The sequence below is a fragment of the Hyperolius riggenbachi genome, chromosome 5, assembly GCF_040937935.1.
Source record: "Hyperolius riggenbachi isolate aHypRig1 chromosome 5, aHypRig1.pri, whole genome shotgun sequence".
Classification (NCBI taxonomy): Eukaryota; Metazoa; Chordata; class Amphibia; order Anura; family Hyperoliidae; genus Hyperolius; species Hyperolius riggenbachi.
In genome coordinates, this window is record NC_090650.1 from 84,459,246 (window position 1) to 84,486,614 (window position 27,369).

General features: G+C 43.1%; 1 protein-coding gene across 5 annotated transcripts in view; it reads right to left on the minus strand.

The window, feature by feature from the left end:
- Nucleotides 1-17,462: 17,462 nt before the first annotated feature.
- Nucleotides 17,463-27,369, minus strand: part of LOC137518287 (mitogen-activated protein kinase kinase kinase 3-like) — a 200,423-nt gene continuing 190,516 nt past the window's right edge. For all 5 annotated transcript variants that reach the window (XM_068235937.1, XM_068235936.1, XM_068235938.1 and 2 more), the window contains one exon: nucleotides 17,463-24,116. In XM_068235937.1, the coding sequence (XP_068092038.1) occupies nucleotides 23,888-24,116 (229 nt within the window). In that variant the 3' untranslated portion in view covers nucleotides 17,463-23,887. The remainder of the gene's footprint in view (nucleotides 24,117-27,369) is intronic.

Sequence of the window (27,369 nt, forward strand, 5' to 3'; positions counted from 1 at the left end):
TGTAAGACAGCAGAGGGAGCTGTAGTTGTAGACGTCAGGACTGCCAAGTCGTTGCCACGGGAGATGAGGGGACTGGGAAATTGCACACATGTGAATGTCCAGTGGTGTGGGAGCCCGGAGAACATCCATGGTCTGTGGGACGGGTGGGCTCCTCAGGTGCTGACACCAAACCCTGCGGACGCCATGAAGCCGCAAACGTATGCATGATGGGAAAACATACAGACTGTTAGTAAAAACAGTGGGGGACGAATCCCATATAACAGGCTGGCTTAGGGTTAGTGATAAAACATACAGCTTGAGCAAAGACGCAGAAAGAAGCTTATCTATTTTACGATGTTCTTCAGCTCACTACTGTAAGACCAGCTTAGTTGTTGGTGTATTCCCACCTGTGCACATAGAACTGATCCACAAAGATTTGTTAATTGCTCTGCGGAAAAGTCACCGCGCAGATGCGGACGGGAAAAAACATCCTCTGGTCAGTAAACAACAAAGAAAACAAAGGTACAGGGGGCCAGGGTGGTGCAGCTTTGGACAAGAAGACATAAATGCCCAAGCAAACTGGCTGTGCAGCATAGGCGGGGTGGGGGGGGTTGGATGGATGGATCTGGTGGGATTGGGCTGGTGGGGTTGGGGCTGGTTGGGGTGGGGTGGGGCTGGTGGCGGGCTCTTGGCAGAGAACTACAGTCATGCATCCCCCTCTGCAGTTCGCCATTAGACAAGGCATTGTAGTCAAAATATTTCTATCAAAGTCATTTTACTGAACTTCTTCTAACATACCCACAAATTATAAAAATTTAATCAGGTGTCAATCAAAACAGCCAATCAATCGATGACAATGACCCACATACTACAGCAATGCAGCAATCAAGTGTTCCCAGAAACAAAAACAAAAGAATCATCATTTTTACTCTTATGATTAAAAGTAATATTTGCGGGGTTTCTCTCTTTTTTTTTTTTTTTTAGTATCCCGCTTTCTGGGTTTCACAAAATATATATATCTTTTAAACAAACCTCTTACTTTACTCCATGCATTCTTTCAAATCACTCTGTTCCGCTTCAACACACACACAAAATCCACCATCTAGCTGGGATCAGTTCCACCATCTAGCTGGGATCAGTAGTCCATGAGGCCTCTTGCCCCCTCCTCAGAAATGTGGGCGTAACCCATACCTTCACACAGATCCCAGGCAGAAGCTCCACTCGAATTTCACAGAGTTTAACATTACAAACACATTCCAAGTGACCGACATTCACAAACAGACAACTGCAGACAGTAAAAATCACTTTTAAATCTCCAATCTTCAGACAAAACATCAGACAAACAGAGTATAAAACTTTTACAGACATTTGTATACTGTGGAAACTACACAAACCACAGACAAACAAACAGACAAACAGCAGCTCATAACTTGTAAATCTCTCCTATAGCCCCCCCCTCCTCCCCCTCTGCTGGATACTTATACATCACAGGGAGCTCTGGTGATTTAGATTTCAGAGCTTGGAATTCCCAGCTTCACATCTTACACAATCCTTTTAATACCACAACGTAACATTCTATGTTCATCAATAAATTCACTTACTCATTTGCCTTCAACTAGGGCACAAATTAGTACCCTTAACCACACTTGTCACTTAGTAACCTTGGTGTCTGTCAGGACACTGCTGGACTAAATGATCCTTTTTACCACATTCAAAACATTCCCCACGTCGTTTGCGACCTTCATAGTCCTTAAATCTGCGCTTTTGTGAGCGTGTGTGGCTGTTACCACCATTCACATAACAATTACTTTCATCCTTGTTGCAATCATAAACATATGCAGCAACTTTCTTCCCTTTCCTCTTAATCACACATACAGGGTATCGGGTGCATTCTAGAAAATCACTCGGTCCGCAAATTCTATGAATCACCACATATTGTGTGACACACTTGCATATCCCTTCAGTCAAAACCTCACGTATAGCAATCCTAAACCGTTCATAAGGGGGATCTGTTGTTTCAGCAGCAGGGAGAGCTATACCTCTATATTCACTGAAAACCTTAATCACTTTATCCAATAGCTCATCTATGTCTAATCCATTTATATTATCTTTCACCTCATGTGTCTGGGAGGCCCCATCCACCTTTCGTGGGAGGGGCTTAGTTTGGTTTTGGGGAGGGTTCTGAGGAACCTGACATGCAGTACATGGTACCTCCTCCAAGTCTTTGTTCTCCGTACTTGGCCCCTCCTCGTATATGCCTCTAGTAGCCATCTTTGAGCTTTTAGTAAACCATATTGCTTTTCTAAAATCACATTACCCTGAGCATCACATTTAATTTGAGAAACAAGGTTTTTGCACCCCTCAGGATGCAGGTGCCCTGAAAACCCATATTTACTTCTCCACAGGCTGCAATATTTTACCCAGTTTTTATTTTTCTTGCGCATGACATATTCATCATCAGTAGCTTTAATTTTGCCTGTACCTTGCCCCATTGATCTATATACAGCACTATGATGTAACAATTCCTGCTGTTTTCAATCCCGTTTACTCACTTATTGTTGGATTTACAATGTCCTGCGGTCCCCTCCCGGAAAATGTACTGCCTTCTATGCACAAAGATGTAACAATTCCTGCATTTACAGCGCAAAGCTCTTACAATTCCCGCTGAGGCAGAGTGCCTGCACTAAGATGGAAACGTTCCTGCTAAGGCACCTCGGGGCTGCAGCTGAGACCGGACAACACTCAACGTGATGAACCTCTGTGTGGGGCTGACACTGACTGCAGTACAGAAACAACCTGTGATCTAGATCCACTCCGATATTACTGCCTGTTACGCGGCTGTGTTCTATTACAAGAACTTACAATTCCGCTGAGGCACACAGTAGCTTAGGAAACTGACCACAGATTGTGTCATACAAAACAATATAACAACACATCAAAACGTATACTCTAATTTTGCGCAGCCCTGTGTATGAGAAGTTACAGAAATAAAAGGTAGTACTTACAATTAAGAAGCTTTCAGGACACCCGAGAAGTTTGTTTTAGAATCCTAAGCAGGCGATTTCACCGACCTTGGCTGAAGAAGTCTCACGGTTCGAAAAAAAACTGTATGTCACAAGGACATGAGACCTAGTTGCGTTTGGCCACCTTTTGGAAGGGAACGATTGCCCCGGTGGACTTTCACCGGCTTGCTATCAGATTGATCGCCAGTCACAAAGGCGCTCCTAAGCCTTAAAGGGAAGGTTCAGGGAGGGGATTCAAAAAATAAAAATAAATTTCCACTTACCTGGGGCTTCCTCCAGCCCGTGGCAGGCAGGAGGTGCCCTCGCCGCCGCTCCGCAGGCTCCCGGTGGTCTCCGGTGCCCGACCCGACCTGGCCAGGCCGGCTGCCAGGTCGGGCTCCTCTGCGCTCCATTTCCTGGGACTTCTGCGTCCCACGACGGCGCGATGACGTCATCGGACGTCCGCCGGGCTGTACTGCGCATGCGCAGTAGTTCTGCGCATGCGCAGTACAGCCCGGCGGACGTCCGATGACGTCAGCGCGCCGTCGTGGGACGCAGAAGTCCCAGGAAATGGAGCGCAGAGGAGCCCGACCTGGCAGCCGGCCTGGCCAGGTCAGGTCGGGCACCGGAGACCACCGGGAGCCTGCGGAGCGGCGGCGAGGGCACCTCCTGCCTGCCACGGGCTGGAGGAAGCCCCAGGTAAGTGGAAATTTATTTTTATTTTTTGAATCCCCTCCCTGAACCTTCCCTTTAATTCTTTGTGACTATAGGTTTCCGGTTCGAAGGACCAGATGTTAAAGGAAAATTAACTTACACATGAGACATTCTCCATTAAGTGCCAAAAACGTAGAAATCTTTATTCACTTGGCCAAGGACTTTTCTCACAGCCAGCATATAGAGTCTGCAACTAACACAGGCCCTGCACAGCAGTAGAAAAGTGAATTTCTCCTGGGTGCAGGGACCTTTTAAATCCTAATTAATATGATAAAATATTCCTCCTTTTGGGCAGTCCTTTCTGGTAAAAGTCCAACCAGCATATTCAGTTCTCCTTTTGGGTGGGGTCGCTTGACTCCTCTCTGTCCTGAAAGTCAGCCTTTCAAGGAAGTCCCCTGGAGCAATGTTCTCAGTTTCGTTTCCTTCAAAGTCACCCCCACCTTCAGAAAACTGGCTCAGACTGCTTCTTCCAAATTGTTTCTTTGTCCTCTGCAAAGATGGAATTCCACTAGAAGGACATGACAGGAAGCTTGTACAAGTAAATAGCTCAGTATCATGTATTCATTCAGTAATATTGTGATAATTCTTAGGGTAATAATAATTCCATTACTTAAAGTGTCACTCTAACACACTAGTCTGATTCTGTGCATGTGGTCCTTATAGCCACATAAGAATATAAAGGATATATATATATATATAAAGATTAATTATAAATCTACACAATTCTTTCCACAAGAACCACCAACCCTCGGCTTTCCAGCCTTTACGTGTGTATAGTTGTTTCAGAGACACCCCTTGTTGGTAACCCCAGAGTGTGATGTTGTCCCCTGCGTCTCTCCTGTAAGAGAATTGACGCCTCCTGCTCGTTCCTCTCCAATCTGGAACCATCTCACTCTGTATAACCAAGACAAGGTACCCCCGAATCACACACTCCACCTTTTGCATGTACCCATTGTACTGCAATGTACCTTTTAACAAAACTTTGGATCGGTGCATCGATTTATGGGAGTGTTACATCCAAAAGCAGATTTACACTGCCGTTCAATTCAGACTTCCAGCACACCTGACCCTTCAGACCTTTCACCCACATTGTGCCATGAAATTTGTTTGCAACTGGCACTTGTGCTCGTTTCCTCCATCCCTGCTTGGTCCATCTGTGCCAATCAGAGGGAGGTGTGAAAGGATCAGTACCTTTGTCACCCAACATTAACATGCTTGGGCCTTGTGTTCTCATTAACCCCTTATTATTCATGAGATTGTCCTCTCTTCGTTCTCCTAGGACGAAATGGCAGCCTAGGATCACCATCAGCACGGTACTCTTCATTATAAAAGCACCTCCTTGGGAAAGAAAAACATTAGCAATTTGCATTATGCTTTGCTCAGTCAGTTTTTTAGTTGCTTTCCAATCTCAGGAATCTCGTTTTTTAGTCTCTTTCCAATCTCAGGAATCTCGTTTTTTAGTCTCTTTCCAATTTCAGGAATCTCGATGTTCTCCAAACTCAAATTGACATCTGGAACCTTTCGCTTATCCGACTGACATCTCCATCTTTGCTGCCAGCACTGCAGCTGTCTCGATTCCATATTGCCAAACTCCTGAATTCGAAATACAAACAAATCAATTCTTATTAATGATTTGGGTTTCGCCCTGCGGCTTGTACTCTGTACACTTTAAATTGATCAATATATATACCATAATTGATCTCATTGCTTTATGGTTCTCATGAACTCTGTTTACTCTTTTTGGTAGATTGGAGTTAAACTTCTCTTCCCTACCTCAGTACTCTCCTAAGTACTTACCTGTTTAAAATATGCTCCCGCGGACTTCCCCTATGGAAGCTCTCACCTCATTGCAAGCTCTCACCACACCCCCCCCCCTTCTGTACATACGCGGCCGTCGCATGCACAGATTACGGATGTCACACACCTGTTGCTGCTTTGCAGGTGAGCCTGCAATGCTCTTACTCATTTTCGCATTGACTTACCTAGAACTTCACTGCGATACCAGCTCTGCTAGAAGTTCTGTGTGTTGTACCCTCTGACCACTGTTTGCCGTGCTACCACCCCCAGACTACAAAAAAAATGGCTGCCTCCCTCTAGGAAGGAGCACTTTGCACTTAAACTACACAGGGTGCAGGGCTAAGCATTCCAGCGTCAAATGCCTGTATGCAGATCCCTGAATGCCCACTTGGTAGGTAGTCATATTGCAAACACTGTACTGATACACTGTCACTCTGTAAATGGCAATTCTTTCATCTTTATAATTGCCCCATGAACTGCTGTCAGTTCTTGTTCTTTGTGCTACACTTGGTAGGAGGGAGCTGCAAAAAAAAAATTTGACCAATCAGTGGACGAAAAAACGCACAAACAGCCCCAGCCCAACATTGACCTCTTAATCAAGCTCTGGCCCTGTCCACGACAAAAACTGGAAAAAACGTTACCGCTCTGCAGCCGCGGCGACGGATACCTGGATTGGTCAACTCCCTTTTCTTCCATCTCCGGCACCCCCTGATGCACTGTCCCCCCTTTTACTCTATTGGGAACTCATGCTGCACCACCCGTTAAGGTGCCTCACTTAAAGGAATAATCCCATAAGCAACCCACTACAGATACTTTCCTGATCTGCGCTGTGCTTGCAAATCATTCCCTGGGAAATATCTGACTTCTACGTGTCTCCATGTCCCTAGGTGGGAAACACTTCCTATCCGTGACCATGCTAGTCTCACAGCAACTGCTTGGTGCACGTATTCTGGCATTCCTTTCCCTGGACCCAGGCTCTGGGGAAAAACTTCGGGATCCGAGATACTCAGTAGAATGTCTCATTACCTCTACCCCCCTTCCTTTCAGCTGCTCTGCCCGGAGCCGCAAGCACAGCCTGACGTGACGTGGATCCCCCAGCCCCTCCTCCCCCCTGCCATGACGTGTGGGGGCCATGACTCGTGGGGGCGGGCCCTCCCCTATGCCACCGTTTTGAGTCCTGGACTGCCAGCTAAGATGGCTGCTATAGGGTTCACACCCTCCCATAGTACCCACACACACATACCGTATATACTCGCATATAAGCCGACCCGCATATAAGCCGACCCCCCAACTTTTACCTGAAAAAACAGGGGAAAATGATTGACCCCCATATAAGCCGGGGGTAGGAAATGCTGGCCGCCTTATTCCCCTAGTGTGTCCCAGTATAGCTAGTAAAGTGCCCAGTATGGGTAGGTAGTGCCCCAGTATAGCTAGTATAGTGCCCAGTATAGCTAGTATAGTGCTCAGTATAGCTAGTATAGTGCTCAGTATAGCTAGTATAGTGCCCCAGTTTAGCTAGTATAGTGCTCAGTATAGCTAGTAAAGTGCTCAGTATAGCTAGTATAGTGCTCAGTATAGCTAGTATAGTGCTCAGTATAGCTAGTATAGTGCTCAGTATAGCTAGTATAGTGCTCAGGATAGCTAGTATAGTGCTCAGGATAGCTAGTATAGTGCTCAGGATAGCTAGTATAGTGCTCAGGATAGCTAGTATAGTGCTCAGGATAGCTAGTATAGTGCCCAGTATAGCTAGTATAGTGCTCAGTATAGCTAGTATAGTGCTCAGTTTAGCTAGTATAGTGCCCCAGTTTAGCTAGTATAGTGCCCCAGTTTAGCTAGTATAGTGCTCAGTATAGCTAGTATAGTGCTCAGTATAGCTAGTATAGTGCTCAGTATAGCTAGTATAGTGCTCAGTATAGCTAGTATAGTGCCCAGTATAGCTAGTATAGTGCTCAGTTTAGCTAGTATAGTGCCCCAGTTTAGCTAGTATAGTGCCCCAGTTTAGCTAGTATAGTGCTCAGTATAGCTAGTATAGTGCTCAGTATAGCTAGTATAGTGCCCAGTATAGCTAGTATAGTGCTCAGTTTAGCTAGTATAGTGCCCCAGTTTAGCTAGTATAGTGCCCCAGTTTAGCTAGTATAGTGCTCAGTATAGCTAGTATAGTGCCCTGCCCCGCACTGCCCCACACGCTCCCTCCCTCCCTCCCTCCGCGGCCGCTGCTGCTATTACCTGCTTCAGCGGCCGCTTCCTAATCCGGGTTCCCCTCTTCATCCTGCGGACTCCGTAAGTGTATCACAGCAGCGCGCCCGGCGCTGCTGCTGTGACGATGCAGGGGCCAGGAAAGAGCGGTTCCCCTGGTAACGGCGATGCGCCGTTACCAGGGGAACCGCTCTTTCCTGCCCCCTGCATCGTCACAGCAGCAGCGCCGGGCGCGCTGCTGTGATACACTTACGGAGTCCGCAGGATGAAGAGGGGAACCCGGATTAGGAAGCGGCCGCTGAAGCAGGTAATAGCAGCAGCAGCAGCGGCCGCGGAGGGAGGGGGCGAGCAAGCAGGCGGGCGGGGGGCGCAGACCACCACCCACGACTCGCATACAAGCCGACCCCCCAACTTTTGGCCCCCTTTTTGGGGGTCAAAAATTCGGCTTGTATGCGAGTATATACGGTATATATATATATATATATATATATATATATATATATATATATATATATATATATATATATATATGGGGAAATAAAATTTACATAAAAAAAAAATATATGAGTAGTTACCTTTGGGACTGAACTTTTTAAAAATGTATGTCAAGGCGGTATATTACTGTTAATTTTTAATTTATGGGCTTGTAATTAGTGATGGACGCAAAACTGAAAAAATGCACCTTTATTTCCAAATAAAATATTGGCGCCATACACTGTACTAGGGGAATTTTTTAAACGTTGCAATAACCGGGACAAACGGGCAAATAAAATGTGTGGCTTTTATCTACAGTTTATTTTAACACTATAATGGCCAAAAACTAAAAAATAATGCATTTTTTCAATTTTTTTCTTATTATTCATGTTAAAATGCATTTAGGATAAAATCATTCTTGGCATACTGTACCTCCCAAAGAAAGCCTAATTGGTGGCGAGAAAAACAAGATATAGATCATTACGCTGTGATTAGTAGTAATTAAGTTATTGGTGAAAGAAAGGGAGGAGCGCTGACAGGTGAAAATTGCTCTGGTCCACAAGGGGGAAAAACCCTCAGTCATCAAGTGGTTAATAGCTAAAAAAGTAGGTTTAATTTTTTATTGTCTCAGCTGAATAACAGTCTTTTAGTGTTCCACAACCAGATTATTACCTTTTTTAATCTATTCCATATGCTAAAAAGTAAAAAAAATAAATAAACATAAAACAAAAAAAAGAAGAGAAGTCTGGTACACACACCCAAAGACTGGCCAATTTGACCTCTTTCATGTAATTTGAGAACCAACAAATTCTGAATACTATGAACAGATTGTGTGAGTAAGCTCTCCTACTACATGGAAGTGGTAAAATTGGCCAATCTCCGGCCGATCAAAATTTGGATGTGTGTAGGCACCTTTATACTATAGTTTGACCAGGTCTGGTCAAACCCTTACAGTAAGGAAAAGAAAAAAGTAAAACACATGGCAAAATGCTCAGATCTGTTCTCAAGCACTACCACCCACCAGGGCACTGCATAGAACACGAAACACTTTTTTTTTAAATGTTCATTTATTTAAAAAACAACAACAAAAAAACCTTGATTACAAAGGATAAAAATATACAAACAACAATTGACATTTTAAAAGACTAATTTTCTAATCTCTGGATTTACAATACACTGAATATGCATTGTTTTCCTAATGGTTGTTGGCACAAGCATATGTGTCTACAGCTCACTTAAATACGGTATTCATAAAAGGAAATGCATCTTTGGTCTGTAGCTAGTGATTTTTAGTCATTTAATGTGTAGTACCCCCTAACAACCTGTAGGTGGTGTACTATGCTCTGTACATGTGACAACACTGGAATAACTGAGAATACCTCAAAGGAGCATGCACGCTCTCATGTGTAAAAAAAACATGTCTGTGTTCTGATCGTAGCTCCAATGACATTAATCACAAATGTGCATCTACAGTCCAAGTGCAGAAGAAAAAGGTCTTTTCTGTAGTCACATATACGTTCAATTCCATGTAGCATTTTAAATCTTCTATGGTCTATAAAAACAAAATACATATTTTTCTCTGGAATGAGAAACTTTGGTCTGCTGACAGAACCCTCAGGTGACGATACTCGGTCTGCTGACAGGTCCCTCAGGTAGCTATACTCAGGTCTGCTGACAAGTCCCTCAGGTGACTATACTTGAATTTGCTGGCAGGACCGTCAGGTGACTATACTTGGGTTTGCTGAAAAGTCCCTCAGGTGGCTATACTCGGTCTGCTGACAGGTTCCTCAGGTAGCTATACTCGGGTCTGCTGACAAATCCCTCAGGTGACTATATCCGGTCTGCTGACAGGTCCTTCAGGTGACAATACTAGGGTCTGCTGACACAGGTTCCTCAGGTAACTATACTCGGGTTGCTGACAGGTCCCGCAGGTGACAATATTAGCGTCTGCAGACAGGTCCCTCACACTGGCGAACTCAGGGGGCTGTTCCGGGTGTCTGGAACCTCCCCCCTGCACTGAGCTGTGTATTCAGCCAGGGAAGCCCACATAATATAAACAGCCTCATTCTCCCTCCCTTCTTACTTCTGGTGCTTCCCTCCAGCTAATAGAATGAGAGAGGCAGCCCAGCTTCCCTCACAACCCTCACAAGAAGATGCAGCCTACAGTGAGAGAATGTTGATTATGGAGTCCTGGACTCTCCACAGCACAGAAGTGTCTGACATGATGAAATTAGAGTGCAGGCAAGCTGGTAAAATATGCACAGCATGATGCAGAGCTTGCCTGGACTCAGGGTCTGTGGGCAAACATCTGTCTGGTCTCTTCCCATTGTTATAATGACTGCATGTGTGGATAAGGTGTGGATAACAAGCTGAAAAGTTTTTGACAGTCCCTAGACTCCAGGAGGGCTTCTTTCTGACTTGTGTGAGAGACTGACAGGGACAGGAGTCCGATTACAGGCAAGTAGCCTGTGTGATGTGGGACTTCAATACAGATAAGTTCTCTGCTCCATCTCCGGGGCTATTCTCAATTTCTCCACTCCTCTCTCTGGGCTAGTGCACGCCAAAATGACAATAGCAATCGCTAGCAATTTGTGAGTGTGATTTTGTGAAGTGATTTTCAGAGCGATTTTTGAATGAATTGCTCAAAAACATGCTACATGCAGTATACCTGCGATTTTGAAAAAATCACAACGCTGCTGTGGGAACACCCACATAGGGTAACATTAGCCAAGCGCTTTTCAAATCACTGTTGATTTGAAAAACGCTCAGAAGCCCTCTTGGTGTGCACCAGCCCTCCCTCATTCACCTTTGTTTCCCTCTTCCCCTAGAGCTGACTGGCTGACTGTGTGTTCTTGTCTTACAGGAAAGCTAAATAAAAGTGCAATCCTGGTGAGGCAAAATAATATTATTTAGTATTTATGTAGCGCCGACATCTTCCGCAGATGCATATATCCCTGCTTCATATGGGTATCGCTTGCGCTATGTGACACTATGTGGCATATTCCACTGAATTGTCCAAACTAAGTCTATCTCCTGTTCCTCTCTTGGGGAGTTGTTCCAGCGCTGTACCCCGTTCACATTTGCTGCTACCAGAATCCCTCAGAAACACTCATGTCCTTGAGTACTTCCAACGATAGGCAGCTCCGTAATACGCCAGCGCACTTTTGTGCATGGGCAGTATGGAGCCACCTGTATTCGGAAGCACTCAGGACATACGTGCTTCTGGACCTTTCAGGAACCCCCCCCCTTAAAAATCCTGCGTTTGCCCCTGCCTCAGGTAACTATACTCAGCTGAGCTGACAGGTTCCTCAGGTGACTATACTCGGGTCTGCTGCTGACAGGTCCCTCAGGTGATTATACTCAGCTGAGCTGACAGGTTCCTCAGGTGACTATACTCGGGTCTGCTGCTGACAGATCCCTCAGGTGACTATACTTGGGTCTGCTGCTGACAGGTCCCTCAGGTGACTATACTCAGGTCTGCTGCTGACAGGTCCCTCAGGTGACTATACTCGGGTCTGCTGCTGGCAGGTCCCTCAGGTGATTATACTCAGCTGAGCTGACAGATTCCTCAGGTGACTATACTCGGGTCTGCTGCTGACAGATCCCTCAGGTGACTATACTTGGGTCTGCTGCTGACAGATCCCTCAGGTGACTATACTTGGGTCTGCTGCTGACAGATCCCTCAGGTGACTATACTCGGGTCTGCTGCTGACAGGTCCCTCAGGTGACTATACTCGGGTCTGCTGCTGACAGGTTCCCCAGGTGACTATACTCAGCTGAGCTGACAGATTCCTCAGGTGACTATACTTGGGTCTGCTGCTGACAGATCCCTCAGGTGACTATACTTGGGTCTGCTGCTGACAGATTCCTCAGGTGACTATACTCGGGTCTGCTGCTGACAGGTCCCTCAGGTGACTATACTCAGGTGTGCTGATGGCTAGATTAACTAATCAACAGGGAAGCTCTGTTCACTTTTTTGTCAGTTCCACTCACATCAGCATCAGTTACTGTAACTGCTGATGACAACCTGCAGTTTTCACTTAAGATTTTTTACCTCTGATTATTATTTAGTGAACCCGAGGTGAAAATAAACTGATGAGATAAACAATTATATTTATCCTCCTACTCCTTTAAAATTACTTTTTTAAGTATCCCAGGATTTCCTTTTATATTTAAACGATTTACAAAGTAGGTTGAATGTTTAACTTTCTCTAATCAGTGGCAGCCCATTAAGTGTCCCAGAGTTAGAAAAAGGTCAATAGTTCATGTATTTTATCTCTCTCCTGCCCTCAGTTGTTTTCTGCCAGGAAAACGTTTATGGCTGTAATTTGCTTATCAATGATGTTTACTATATTCCTGACAAGGTACCGACAAGACAGAAGCTGTCACTTCCATGCCTAGAAATTAACTCTCTAAGGGCCTGAGCCCACTAATGCAATTGTGTCCGCTTTTCAGTTACACGTCAATGTTACAGATGCTGAAAAGCGGACAGAAGTGGACACAACTGCGTCAGTGGGCTCAGGCCCTAAGGCAGCAAAATAAAACAAGTAAAACAACCTGGTTATTAATATTTTGTACTGTACATACACATGTTTATCTCATCATGTCACACATCGCCTCGTGTACACTTCAACCTCTGATTATGTCATTTATTATCATAAGCTCACAACAGAGTGGTTTGAAATTCTTCCATACTAGAGGAACAGGAGGTCTTTCCCTGAAGGAGATCAAACCCCACAGAAAACTGAATAATCCAATTGGATTGAATTGCACTTCTTATTCTTTGACATCCCAAACAGACATTCATCTTTTTTCAGACAAAATAATTGTTATAATTTCCTTGTTCATTTTATCTGAGCACACAAAACCTGATCATTGGAAAGTACACAGCAACTGCATATTTGTTTTGCTTTTTTTTTTTTTTAAATATTCTCCCATAGCTCTAACTTTAACCACAATAAAATATGTACAAGAAAGGAAAACAGATTGTCCCAAATACAATACTCTCACTTTATTAACAGAAGTGAAGAACAGGTCAGTTTGATCACCTCATGTACACAGTATTTCCTGCTTAGGGACTCACTCAACTAATCACCCCAGTCTGAGTTCACTGATCCCATCACCCATCCAGGAAGACATATAGGAACCTGCTAAAGCCGTTTAGGAACCTACTACTTAGGAAAATGCATGATTGCACTTTAAATCCATTAGTCATTGTTTGACAACAGGATTGGGTGCTGTGATAAACAGCCTAGCGGCTTTCATAAATCTCCTCTTAGAGGACAACTCGAGCCAAACAGCTAAACGAAGATTTTCTGAAGGAACTGTTTTAACCTGCTAGAATGTATGTGATGTAGTAGTGCACAGGCTCTTGTGAGCTACGCACTGAACTTTCTTGAAGTTTCTTCATTTTATGCACCCTCAGTCCTACAACTAATAAGATTCCTTGATAATCAAATCAACATTGTCTACCAATCTTCTGCCCACATGAGCTTGCACTTCAATGGTAAGACAGAAGTGTTCTCCCCTAGTATGAAAGGGGGCCTGTCTACTTGTCTACCAATATGTGACATATTTTGGCCATTAGAAGATCAAGTATTTCAGCAGCCGTAGGCTTTAGTAGATTGACCATTCTGATCTCTTCAGGATAGGTGAGTATTATCATGGACTTTTCATTGTTAGCAGTTAGAAAGAGGTACAAAAAATACAAGTATAGATAAAATTCAATCTCCAGAAACAGAGATGGTTGTGGTTTGAAGCTAGTAAAATGGTTCATCAGAGACGATGAAGATTGTCAGCCTGTGTTTCAGCACCTACCAAGCAAAATATGTTGCTCCTGATTATTTATTGCGCTGTTTCATTAGAGACAGCTTATTCTGAGTATATGTTTTGCTGGGTGCTGAAAATATGAATGGTTAAAGTACGCCTAAATTGGGAAAAATTACTGAATGAAGCTCATGGTGAGCTGGAGTACGTCTTTCTAAGGGCGGATGCAAACCTAAAAGCGCTGGCGTAATCACCAACACTCAGCGCTTTTAGAAGTGATTTTTCAAAGTGATTCTAGGTATGTGCCTAACGACTTTTGGAGTGTTTTGGTGTAGCAATTATTTTTTTTTTAGGTAAAGTTGAGCTGGAAGTGCACGGGTTTTGTTAAAAAAAAAAAACGATTGGAAAATCACTCTGTTCTCGCGCTTTTCAGAGTGATTTTCCACCTTCCTATACTTAACATTGAGGCTGAATCGCCTAAAAAATGCTGCAGGACCCTGTTTGCATTTGGGAAAAAAATTACATCACTCTGGTGTGATCCATCTCATTCAAATACATTAGCCAAGCGCTTTTCAAAGCTCTAGCGTTTTGAAAAGCGCTCAGTAGCGCTCTAGGTGTGCACCAGCCCTGAGTCTCCAGATGCTGTTGTCATCGGAGCTCCTCCTGTTCCCGGTACTCTTATCTCTGCTGCCTCCCGGAAGTTCCTCTGAGTGGAGCAGAACAATTTTGAACTGCGCAGGTGTGTTGAACTGCACAAATGCATTCAAAGTAAACAACTGTGGATCAGCGCTTGTTTTCGCTGTGCACACATGGCTCAAAACTTGCGCCTGCACAGTGCCACTTAAAGAGACTCCGTAACAAAAATTACATCCTGTTTTTTATCATCCTACAAGTTCCAAAAGCTATTCTAATGTGTTCTGGCTAACTGCAGCACTTTCTACTATCACCATCTCTGTAATAAATCAACTTATCTCTCTCTTGTCAGACTTGTCAGCCTGTGTCTGGAAGGCTGCCAAGTTCTTCAGTGTTGTGGTTCTGTGATGCATCTCCCCCCCTCCTGGCCCCTCTATGCACACTGCCTGTGTATAATGATCTCTTGAGATACAAAAGGAAGGATGTATACAGCCTGCTTGTGTATGAATGTATTTTCTATGTGTGGACATACTGTACATCAACCTACTTCCTGTTTTGGTGGCCATTTTGTTTGTTTATAAACAAACTTTTTAAAACTGTTTTTAACCACTTTTAATGCGGCGAGGAGCAGCGAAATTGTGACAGAGGGTAATAGGAGATGTCCCCTAACGCACTGGTATGTTTACTTTTGTGCGATTTTAACAATACAGATTCTCTTTAAGGGAACTTCCGGAAAAGTATTAGAGGGAGGGTTGCAGTTGAATACTGTGAGGGGGCGGGGAACGGGCGGGACCTTGAGGACACTGACCAGCGTCAGGACACTCAGGGCAAGGTAGTCCAGCCCACCATGAGCTTCATTTAATTTTTCTTTCCCCAATTCACAGATACTTTATTGAAATTCTCTTGAGAACTGTATGCGATACTCCTTTTATTAGCACTAATGGAAACAGTGAAAGTGATAAGGGACTAGATGAACTAAGCTTTGCTAATGAGTAACATCTCCTTATCACCCTGCTGTGTCCTATATCACTGCTTCCTTTGGATTGTGAAGTGGACCTGTACTCAGAACTTTCTCGCTGCTCTAAAAGACACACAAAAGCATAATAACCTTTAAAGGACTACTGTAGGGGGAAAAAGAGCTGAACTTACCCAGGGCTTCTAATGGTCCCCCGCAGACGTCCTGTGCCTGCGCAGCCACTCACCCATGCTCCGGTCTGCCCCTCCGGTTCAGTTCTGAAATTTCCGACTTTAAACTTTATACTGGGACTGCAATACACTCCTAGTGACCTCGGCGGGAGTGAGAACACGGCCACGCAGGCGCAGTGGTTTTCAGACTTTAAAGTCAGAAATTCCAGAAGTGAACCGGAGGCGGGGACTGGAGCATCGGTGAATGACTGTGCGGGTACAGGACGTCTGCGGGGGACCATTAGAAGCCCCAGGTAAATTCAACTCTTGCCCCCCCCCCCCCTACAGTATTCCTTTAAAGAAAAATATTTCTTTGTTACAGCTGATACAAAATCTTAAAATAAATCTGCAGTGTGTCTACTTCCTGCTTTCATACAAGCAGACATGGGGTTAACATCCTGTGCTTACAAATGAGCAGCTCTGAGAGGAGACACCTGAGCTGATAGACCAAATTAATTGTGTTGATTAATCACAGATGAGGGGGAATTAGAGGGGCTAAACTCTCTAAATACATACAGGGTGCATTTCTCTATGTTTTCCTTCTGTCCTGTGCAACAGCTCAGGTCTACTTTAAAGGTAGTACTTTGAACAACGCAGAGTCCCTGTATATAAATTGCTGCACAATTTCCTATTCTAGCTTTCATCAATACATTTTTTTTATTTTCATGACATGCCAAAACATATACTGAATTTATATTCCAGCGCTATTTTCCATCTGGTGCTTTTTTATCTTTTAAAAATATACTTTGTATATAAATGCTGTGTCATCTACGGTTATTATAATTGATTGTTAGCTTTTGGTTTGTCTAGAAATAAACCTTTCAACTTGAAGTGACTGTGCTGTGCTGCTGTAACAATACTGGACCAAAAAGATAAAACACTTGACTTTGAGAATGTATAAAAATATGTTATTATCTTAGTCTTACAATCAAATAGGATGAAAGAAAAACAATTTTAGAAGTTTCAAATCTCCACAACTGCAGCTTACAGGATGGCTTAAAGTGACTCTGAAGCCTCTTAAAATTCATCTTTTTATTTAACAATCTTCCTGTTGTTTTCAAATTGCCTGGTTCCACGGTGTGTACAATTTGCTTTAAATTTTAATGTAAGCCAGAATCATTGGCATATCATTGCCCCTCTTTACAGTTTGATGTAAATACTGAACACTAGCCAGTTTCACAGGAGGAGGTTGTACTGTGGTCATCTTACCTGCAGCAGACACTATTCTCTCTCATTACAGTTTATATAATAACCTCCACCTGCTGTGATGTCCACTGCAAACTCAGCATCAGTCAGCCTTTCAGTTCTAGAGGCTAAAAGCATACCATGCCACAGAAAGTAATGGCAGATGTGAGGCAAGGCAATCTCCTTATAGTTGCATTGCTTTAAATCACGTGTCGAACTCCAGGCCTTGAGGGCCAGATCCATGCCAGTGTTTAGGATGGACTGAGACAGAGAGGAATGTGTTCTACCTGATGGACCACACCTTTCCTGATTCAGACCCATCAATTAATGTGAGCTGTGGCAAAAATGTGTGAGGACCTCGGCCCTCGTATGACCGGTTTGACATCCCTGCTTTAAATATATGTATTAGAATTATAACTATGGAGTTCAGGGAAACCTCAGTAAATGACAATAGTGGGAGTACTCCTTTAAAGTGGAACTAAACTCAAAACTTCACCCCTGCTCTAAAAGATTAGCCACAGCATGATAAACTTAATGGAAAAAAAGTCTTTATTACAATTTACATAAATTCTACAAAAAAACTTTGTTTTAACTTGGTTTCACTATTTCAGGGAGCGCTGAAAGGGTTAAGCGTCAGTGTTTACTGTAGGGAGAGCTAATTGGCAGGGCTCTCCTGCAGTCTATTCACAGCTGCTGATGAGAACTAATTAGGCAATTTCATCTGCCTAAGCAAACACAGAACACAGATAAGTGAATTCCTTCAGCAACTATATGTGCAATAAAGACTTTTTATTGTGTGCTACAGATGAGTTTGGGTCCCCATTTAAAAAGGCACAATATGTTAAGGGGCCTACAATGTTTATAGGGCTTTGTAACCAATATCTACATTGCAAGTCTTGTGATTTATTTATACAGGATACGATCGTTCGGAAGAAATTCACATTGCTGAAATACACAGGAGAGAATCCCATTTTGTGTGTTGCTACCTAGCAGCTGACACTAGCTGTCGCTATGTATTGTGACAATGCCTAGTGACAGCTACTGCTGCCCAAGCACTCATCTCAGCCTCTTCACAGGTTGAATAGAAGTCAACTGAGTATGTGGCTAGATGTCACGTAGTACACTTATAAATAGCATATGCCATTTAATATACAGTATGTACTAATGCTGTGGAGTCACATAAAACAGATGTGCCCATAGAAAATGCAAGGTCAAGGCATCACTACAGCTTCACAGTCACTTTTCAACATTAAAGAGCATTTACAAATATGCAGCGAAACTTAGTGGCTTTGTAAATATAGGACCCTTATGTTGGCCACACACAGAAAGATATGATTGCAAATTGATTACAATTTTTGACTTTCCCATTCAATAAAAGGATCACAATTAATCCATTGTTTTTAATCCATTAGCAGCTTCAATAGCATGATCTGGTTTGAGATAAGTGCATGGCTTTTGAACTCAATCGGCAGAACTCCTTTGTGCTGTCATTTGTTGGAATGCTTTGATCTCTCTCTACTAGTAGAAAATATAGAAACTAAAAGCAGAAGTCCTCTGCTATTGTCTCATGCTGCCCCCTAGTGACAAGTAGCCATAATACACATTACAGCAGTACTAATTAGAAGGAAGGAAATGTAGCAAAGAAGAAATAAAAAAAGTGCTAAAATAAATTGGCCTGGAGCACTTGCAAGCCTCTAAATAAATTGGCTGCGAAAGGGTTAAAGAGGCACTGTAGTGACTCATAATGGTATGCAGTAAATTATTCAGGATAACCACTTTTATAGTAATTTTCCTGAATCCTGCATCAGAAACACTTCCTATAGCTATATGTTGCTGAAAATAGAATGTGGCCACACCCTCCCAGTGATGTTTAGCCTAGGCTAATTAGCTGTACAGATTGTCCCTACCCCCCTAATATTTCACAGTGGACAAACAATGACTAAATAACTTATAAATGAAAAATTGTATTAAAAAAAGCAATTTTATTTATGACACTTCTTTCACTACAGCTCCTCTTTAGGTTTACAGCTTGATTTTGCACAGATGTGATCATTTTATTGAACTGATCATTTTCATATGCGATCGTAATCTTAATGGGTGCGGTCAACTTTTTAGTGTAGTGACTGATAACAGCCATTAAGTTATCGTTCTATTTGGAACTAATTGGCCGACCCTTTGGCACCTGTGTCTTGCATTTCTTCGCTGTCCCTAAATAATAAAATAAGCTATTATAAGATTTAACAATGAAAAATAGCTTGGCACATTTAGCAACACATTGGACCCCACAAGTAGCTGGAATGCAGCAACGTTATTACACATTAAAGATAGAAGATAAAAGTACATCTCTTTGGCATCAATACACACTTTGGTCATTAAAGACAATCTACATTTGTTCTGAACTACTATGGCACAGTCTTTTCAGATGGACCGAAAATATACACAATGATATAAATATAAAAGGTGCAGCGTGTGTGTGCGCGTGTTTTATGAAAGTGGCCATAAAAGCGCACCTGAACTCAGAACTTCCTCTCCGCTCTAACAGATAAGCAACAGCATAACAACCTTAAAGAAAAACATTTCTTTGTTACAGCTGATACAAATCCTGCAATAAATCTGCTGTGTGTCTACTGTCATGGAAGCAGACGTAGGGTTAACATCCTGTATTTACAAATTAGCTGCTCTGTCGAGGCAGCCAGCGCATACAGCTGAGAGATCAAATGACAGTTGTAATTAGTCACAGGTGAGGAGGAATTAGGGCCCATTCACACTAGAGCATTTTGACGGAGATTTCTGCAAAATGCTCAAGTGCTAGCGCTTTTTAAAGCACTAGTGCAATCATACCCTATGGGCCCATTCTCACTTGGGCAATTTGCGGTAATCGCCGGCGATTAACACAAATCGCCAAACGCAAACATGTAGCCTGCACCATTTTCAGGCAATTTCCCGGGGATCGCGTTTCAGTGCTATAGAAGCGCTAAACGCAATCACGAAAAAATCGTTGCGGTGTCCAATGATTTTTCCATGTCATAGCGAGGAAAAATCACTCCCGCAAACGCGTTTTGCACCTTTAAGTGTGAATCGGCTCTCAGACAGACTAAACTCTCTAAATACACACAGGGTGGATTTCTCTATGTTTTCCTTCTGTCCTGTGCAAGAGTTCAGGTCCACTTTAAGGAAATAATCCCGTGGACAAATGATCATTTCCGATCATCGCTATGATCAATTGGAAACGATCTGTCATGCCCACTAATGGCCGAAGACCTGCTAACTAATTTCATCATATTAAAGGAATCGATCCATTTTTCGGATAGATCCCATCAATCTGATTGGATAAGTTAGCGGGTTTTCGTCCGTTAGTGGGAGCGACTGATAGTTTACCATGAATCATAACATTGATGGTACATGATTGATCGTCCGTGGGATTGTATGGTTAATAGCCACCACTAGGAAACAGTCTCTGCCGGTGTCCTGACAGTTGAAATACTTTCTCTGAAATAAAACTATTTTTTCCCTTTGTATTTGGTTTGCGTGAAGAAGGCTTTTGAATGCTTTCTATCATACATTGCTCTGGTAGGAGAGATTACCTCTCATCTCCTGTCTCTGTGTAGAGATGTTCTGCGCGGTGCTCATCATTTCAAGTGATGCAGGTTTATGCAACTTAGAACTACACCAATCAAAATCATCAGCCGCTGTATTTACTGCAATTGTTCCTATTGCAAGCTACAAAAATATGCCAAAACATGCATCAACTCCCAACTATAAGCTCATCTAATTGACGTCTCTACCTGACAAAATCAGTGAAATCAGGGACACAAACAGCTATAAAACACCTTGAGCAGGAAATGAGGAGAAATCTTCCCAGCAATCAAAAGCAGGCAAAAGTTCCAACCCCTCTTTACTCATCTAAATATTTATTTTTTTTAAAAAGGAAAGGCACAAAGCCTGTTTTAATAATACTTGCTGCATATTTTAAAACAGAGGCAGAGTCCTAGAACTGGACTGATGTGGCCCTTGTGGCCGTCTTACAAAAGCAACCCGGTTCCACTCTCAAGCTGATGACTGAAGCACAGATGGGGAGTAACACTTGAGACACAATACTATACGCAGAAATAACAGCATCCACTGAAGCGAAAAAAAAATGATGATATTATGATTTGTATGTGTAGTACAGCTAAGAAATAAAACATTAATATCAGATACATCAGTCTAATTGTTTCCAGTACAGGAAGAGTTGAGAAATTCCAGTTGTTATTTCTATGCAAAAAAGCTATTAAGCTCTCCGACTAACTAATGTCGTGGAGAGGGCTGTTATCTGACTTTTATTATCTCAACTGTAATTGAACTGTTTACTTTTCCTCTGCTAGAGGAGAGGTCATTACTTCACAGACTGCTCTGAAAGACTCATTTTGAATGCTGAGTGTTGTGTAATCTGCACATATTATAGAATGATGCAATGTTAGAAAAAACACTATATACCTGAAAATAAAAGTATGAGAATATTTTCTTTGCTGCTAATCTTCTAGTAATTATTCATAGTACACAACCAATTCATTATATCATATATATTTTTTTCGCTTCAGTGTCTCTTTAAAGGACAACTGAAGGGAGTGGGATATGGAGGCTGCCATATTTATTTCCTTTTAAGCAACCTGTTGCCTGGCTATCCTGCTAATCCTCTGCCTCTAATCCTTTTAGCCATAGACCCTAAACAAACATACGCAGATCGGGTGTTTGTGACATTATTGTCAGATATGACCAGATTAGCTGTATGCTTATTCTCGGTGTGATTCAGACACTACTGCAGCCAAACAGATCAGCAGGGCTGCCAGGCAACTGCCATTGTTTAAAAGGTAATAAATATGGCAGTTATTCTTCTCAATTCAGTTGTCCTTTAATGAAGAACTATACCACCACTCCATACAGTCGCTTAGCAATAGGGGGTGCAGAGGTTACAACCGCATCGGGGACCTTGGGCTAGAGGGGCCCCGTGGGGCCTATCCTCAACCACAGTATTAACTCTATTGGTCCTGTGCTAATAATATTCAGTTCTATAGATTCTTTGAATAGTAGTAATCATTAATAAACTGTTCCCCATCCCCTTCTTGCACCTCTGACACTGTAGTTGTCCTTTATTGGTTTTGGTGAACCGTATCAATTGTTATGTTTAGCATGCTTGGGGGGCTCCAATGCAAAACTTGCACCGAGGCCCATAGCTCCTTAGTTACGCCACTGACTCCGTAGATTGACCAGCTGCCAATGCCACCTTCAATTTCAAACTCTCCAGGTCATAGGCTTGACTAATTTTGTCATCAAGACCCATTGAAGTCTGTAACTCAAATACAGAGGAAGATATACAAAGCCAAGAAGAGAGAGGCTGTGGCATTAGAGCTGGATGACTACAGTCCCAGGAGGGAAGATGCTGGTAAAACATTTCCAATAATACTTATGAGAGGTAATGTCCAATCATCTCCCTGCCACATCAGCTCCACCAGTACAACCGTTATAATCTAAGGAACACTATTGTCAGGACACATTTTCCTTCTATAGAACATAGAGAGAACTTATAAAGAATATTACAGAATCTACTAGTGACCTTAGCCCGTTTAAAAACCGCGCGCGCGCACCCGCCGCAAGAGCACACATCCGCTGCCAAGCGTACGTCCGCCCCTTCTGGCCCCGTCTTACCCTGCAAGCCGCTCTCTATGTCTCTGCATCCCTCCCTGCACATGCTCACTGCAACAAAAGGACACACACAGGGACATGGGACGCAAAGACACTTAGGTATTATTATATAGGATAAAGGCTGTTGCTTTACAAAGATGTCATTTATAAACTCATTACTGAACGGCATGATCCATGTATGTGTTGCTCTGTATCAGCCAATCATTCATTAAACCAAGCTTTACAAGATGCAATATTGCAATACTGCCAGCTTAATAAATCCTCTTCAGCATTACATCCCCACTGTCCCCAGTACGTTATGTTAGATGCAGCAATAGTGCTCACTAAGCCCTCTGTTCATTTGAATAAGCTTGCGTTCCTACCAGTGACATCAGTTTAGGCTTAAAGTGGACTTGAACTCAGAACTTCCTCTCTGCTCTAAAAGATAAGCAACAGCATAATAACCTTTAAAGAGAAACATTTCTTTGTTACAGCTGATACGAATCCTGCAATAAATCTGCAGCATGTTTACTTAATGCTTTCATGGAAGCAGACATATTTTTATCATCCTGTGTTAACAAATTAGCTGCTCTGCCAAGGCAGGCAGCTGACACAGTAGAGATATCAAATTACAACTTGTGATTAGTCACAGATGAGGGGGAATTAGACAGGCTAAACTCTCTAAATGCATACAGGGTGCATTTCTCTCTGTTTTCCTTCTGTCCTGTGCAAGAGTTCAGGTCCACTTTAACCCCTGTCAGATAGCTGTAGTAGGTTTTAGTAACCTGAGATTATGTCAGACAGCACTATACCTGCAGCCTGAAAATGGACCAATCGAATCCTGCCATGGTGGAATGAATTGTTCCATTGGTTCTGCCAAGGTGGAATTCAATTGGTCCATGTTCAAGCATATAAAATTTGCATAATCCTGCAGCAATTTAGAATTATTTGCATCTCACTGACCATCCCAACTCACCACGGTTTTAAACATTATCTGTATGGTTTCTATTAAATAAAAGGTCAGATTTAATGAAGAAAATAAAGAAAATTTGGACGGCAGGTAAAACGGAAGATATCTTTGGTAACTCCTGACCTTCCTCCAGTAACGTATTGCTTGATACATTGGTATGACTTGTCCTATTTTGCTGATGATAAAATGTGTGTTCTTCCCGTAGTGTCTGTTATATCCCAGGCAGGCCCTCTTGAGGAACACAAGCAGTAGGAAGACACACACGTTTGTGGCTTCTGTCTGTATTTCATAATCCTTCATTTGGTCTACAGTGACAGAAAAAAAATTAAATGCTATGGCTAACAAAAGGATGCCTTAAAAGTTCCTCTGCGGTGGGCCGCCTTTTCTCCTCCACAAATATTACTTTCATGAAGTCTCTACAGGAATCTGTAACATTGTCCGGGAGGCGGGGCTTTGTTGGCTGAGTGGCTATTTTGAAAATGGCGGCCATGGCTTCAAATTCTGACCAAGGAGGCTTTTCCGTCAACATTTCCACAACTGTGCAGGCCACACTCCTAGGACGGACAGAGATAAACAGAACCATTACACTTATAAAAATATCACTCTATGAATATCACTCTACGATCCTCAGTCTTGTCAAACTGAGATTCCTTCAAGAGGAACTATCGCGAAAAATCTTCAAATTTAAAACACAAACAAATAAGAAGTACGTTTCTTCCCGAGTAAAATGAGCCATAAATTACTTCTCTCCTATGTTGCTGTCACTTACAGTAAGTAGTAGAAATCTGACATTACCAACAGGTTTTGGGCTAGTTCATCTCTCCATAGGAGATTCTCAGGATGGCCTTTATTCTTTATAAAGAAACTTCCTAAAAAAGATTTATAGAAAGATGCTGGCCAGCCTCCCTGCTCACAGTGCACTTTTTTGATAGTTGGACAGAGCAACTGCCATTCACTAAGTGCATTTTGAAAATAAAGAAATCCCTGAGAACTCCCCCATGAAGAGATGGGCTAGTCCAAAACCTGTCGGTTCTGATTTCTACTACCTACTGTAAGTGACAGCAACATAGGTGAAGAGTAATTTATGGCTCATTTTACTCAGGAAGAAACGTACTTCTTAATTGTATATGTTTACATGTGTTTTACATTTTATGATTTTCATGACAGAGGTCCTTTCGGCATATTCTGGGATGCCTCCTTAGACAAACACAAAGGCCTAGTGCACACCAGAGCGGTTCTGCTGCGGTTTGCTATCCGCTTGCGGGTGCGGATCCGCTAGGGTAATGTATTTCAATGGGCTGGTGCACACCAGAGCGGGAGGCGTTTTGCAGAAACGCATACTCCCGGGCTGCTGCAGATTTTGTATTGCGGATGCGTTTCTGCCTCAATGTAAAGTATAGGAAAAACGCAAACCGCTCTGAAAAACGGCACTTCAGAGCGGTTTGCCAGGCGTTTTTTGTTACAGTAGCTGTTCAGTAACAGCTTTACTGTAACAATACATGAAATCTACTACACCAAAAACACTTCACAAAACCGCAAAATGCTAGCTGAAACGCTACAGAAAAATAAGAAAAAGCGTTTCAAAATCTGCTAGCATTTTGCGGATATGCTAGCGTTTTTTGGTGTGCACCAGCCTGGTGCACACCAAAAACCGCTAGCAGATCCGCAAAATGCTAGCAGATTTTGAAACGCTTTTTCTTATTTTTCTGTAGCGTTTCAGCTAGCATTTTGCGATTTTGTGAAGCGTTTTTGGTGTAGTAGATTTCATGTATTGTTACAGTAAAGCTGTTACTGAACAGCTACTGTAACAAAAAACGCCTGGCAAACCGCTCTGAAGTGCCGTTTTTCAGAGCGGTTTGCGTTTTTCCTATACTTAACATTGAGGCAGAAACGCATCCGCAATCAAAAATCTGCAGCAGCCCGGGAGTATGCGTTTCTGCAAAACGCCTCCCGCTCTGGTGTGCACCAGCCCATTAAAATACATTACCCTAGCGGATCCGCACCCACAAGCGGATCGCAAACCGCAGCCGAACCGCTCTGGTGTGCACTAGGCCAAAGTCTGGAAACCTGTGGACACTTGCATGCTCCTGTGCATTTTTTAACAGCACATCAAAGCTACAGACTGATACGCATTGCTGTTAAATGCACAGAGGCATACAAGTGTGCTCAGGCCTTTAAAGGAATACTGTACGGGGGTCAGGAAAAATGAGTTGAACTTACCCAGGGCTTCTAATGGTCCCCCGAAGACATCCTGTGCCTGCGCAGCCACTCACTGATGCTCTGCCTCTGGCCCCGCCTCCGGTTCACTTCTGGAATTTCAGACTTTAAAGTCTGAAAACCACTGCGCCTCCATTGCCGTGTCCTCGCTCCCGCTGATGTCACCAGGAGCGTACTGCGCATGCACATACCATACTGGGCCTGCGCAGTAAGCTCCTGGTGACATCAGCGGGAGCGAGGACACGGCAATGCAGGCGCAGTCTGAAATTCCATAAGTGAACTGGAGGCGGGGGTGGAGCATCGGTGAGTGGCTGCGCGGGCACAGGATGTCTGCGGGGGACCATTAGAAGCCCCGGGTAAGTTCAACTCATTTTCCTCCGACCCCCTACAGTATTCCTTTAAAGCAAACCTGTAAAATCTGAGAAGGCCACAATCTCTGGGTCCTAAAGAGGCTTCCCCCGTCCTCGTACGTCAGCTCGCTCCAGTGCTGGGACCCTTGAAGAGTGGCCTCCCGGCCCATGTGCACTAGCATCGTCCCACTCTGATGGAAATAGCCAAGCCCGATTGCAGCTTGCACAGTAGTGCAGACCCATTCCGGCCCAGATTTTTCCCAAGAAAGCCAAGCGGGGTGGTGCGACACAGTCTTTTTCTGGGGTCCTATCGCTGGAACGGGCCTGCGGAGGAGGATGAGGGTAGAACCTTTACGATCCAAAGGCTTCTTCCTAGGTGCACTTTTCTCACTTCAGGTTCTCTTTAAAGTGGATCCGAGATAAACTTTTACTCATTGCATAATTGTGTTCCTTTCATATAGTTTATAGGGCATTCCTCAAGCCAAATACTTTTTTAGTTTTGTTTTAATACTTTAATTCCCTATAAACTAAACAAGCCTCGCCCACAGCTTTTCCAGAGTGCCAAGGCACTGTAGCAAGGGCTTATGGGAGCTCAGTCTGGGCAGGAGGAGGTTACTAGCCATTGATTTCAGAGGCATAGAGGAGGCGGAGAGGGGACTGAATTTACACACAGGCAAGCTGGTAGCATCTCCAGCTCTCAACCTGTGACAATGTAACAAACAGAACATGGCTGCCCTCATTGTATCACAGGAATAAATAATCATAAACTTTTGAAGCTGTTTGCAGCTAGATTTGCTGTGTAAATCTAAACTTTAGATAAGATATATAGACAAGTTACTTGTTATCAAAAGTAAGGAGGCGCCAAAAGGATAAAAGGAGGATCAGATTAAAATGTTAAAATTGTAGGTGGCAATGGTGGACTTGCTCACCTCACAAAAAATCAGCACTAGTTCAATGTAGAAACATATAATTTAATTACTACTCCTTATAAAAAAAACAGCGGAGGCGCCATACGTGTCCATACAGCACCACGGTTGCTCCTGCCTGTGTGACTTTTGTTGCCTGATGAAGCGGACTTGAGATCCGTGAAACGCGTTGCAATTTTGTGTTTTTTTTTTTTTTTATAAGGAGTAGTAATTAAATGATATGTTTCTACATTGAACTAGTGCTGATTTTTTGTGAGGTGAGCAAGTCCACCATTGCCACCTACAATTTTAACATTTTAATCTGATCCTCCTTT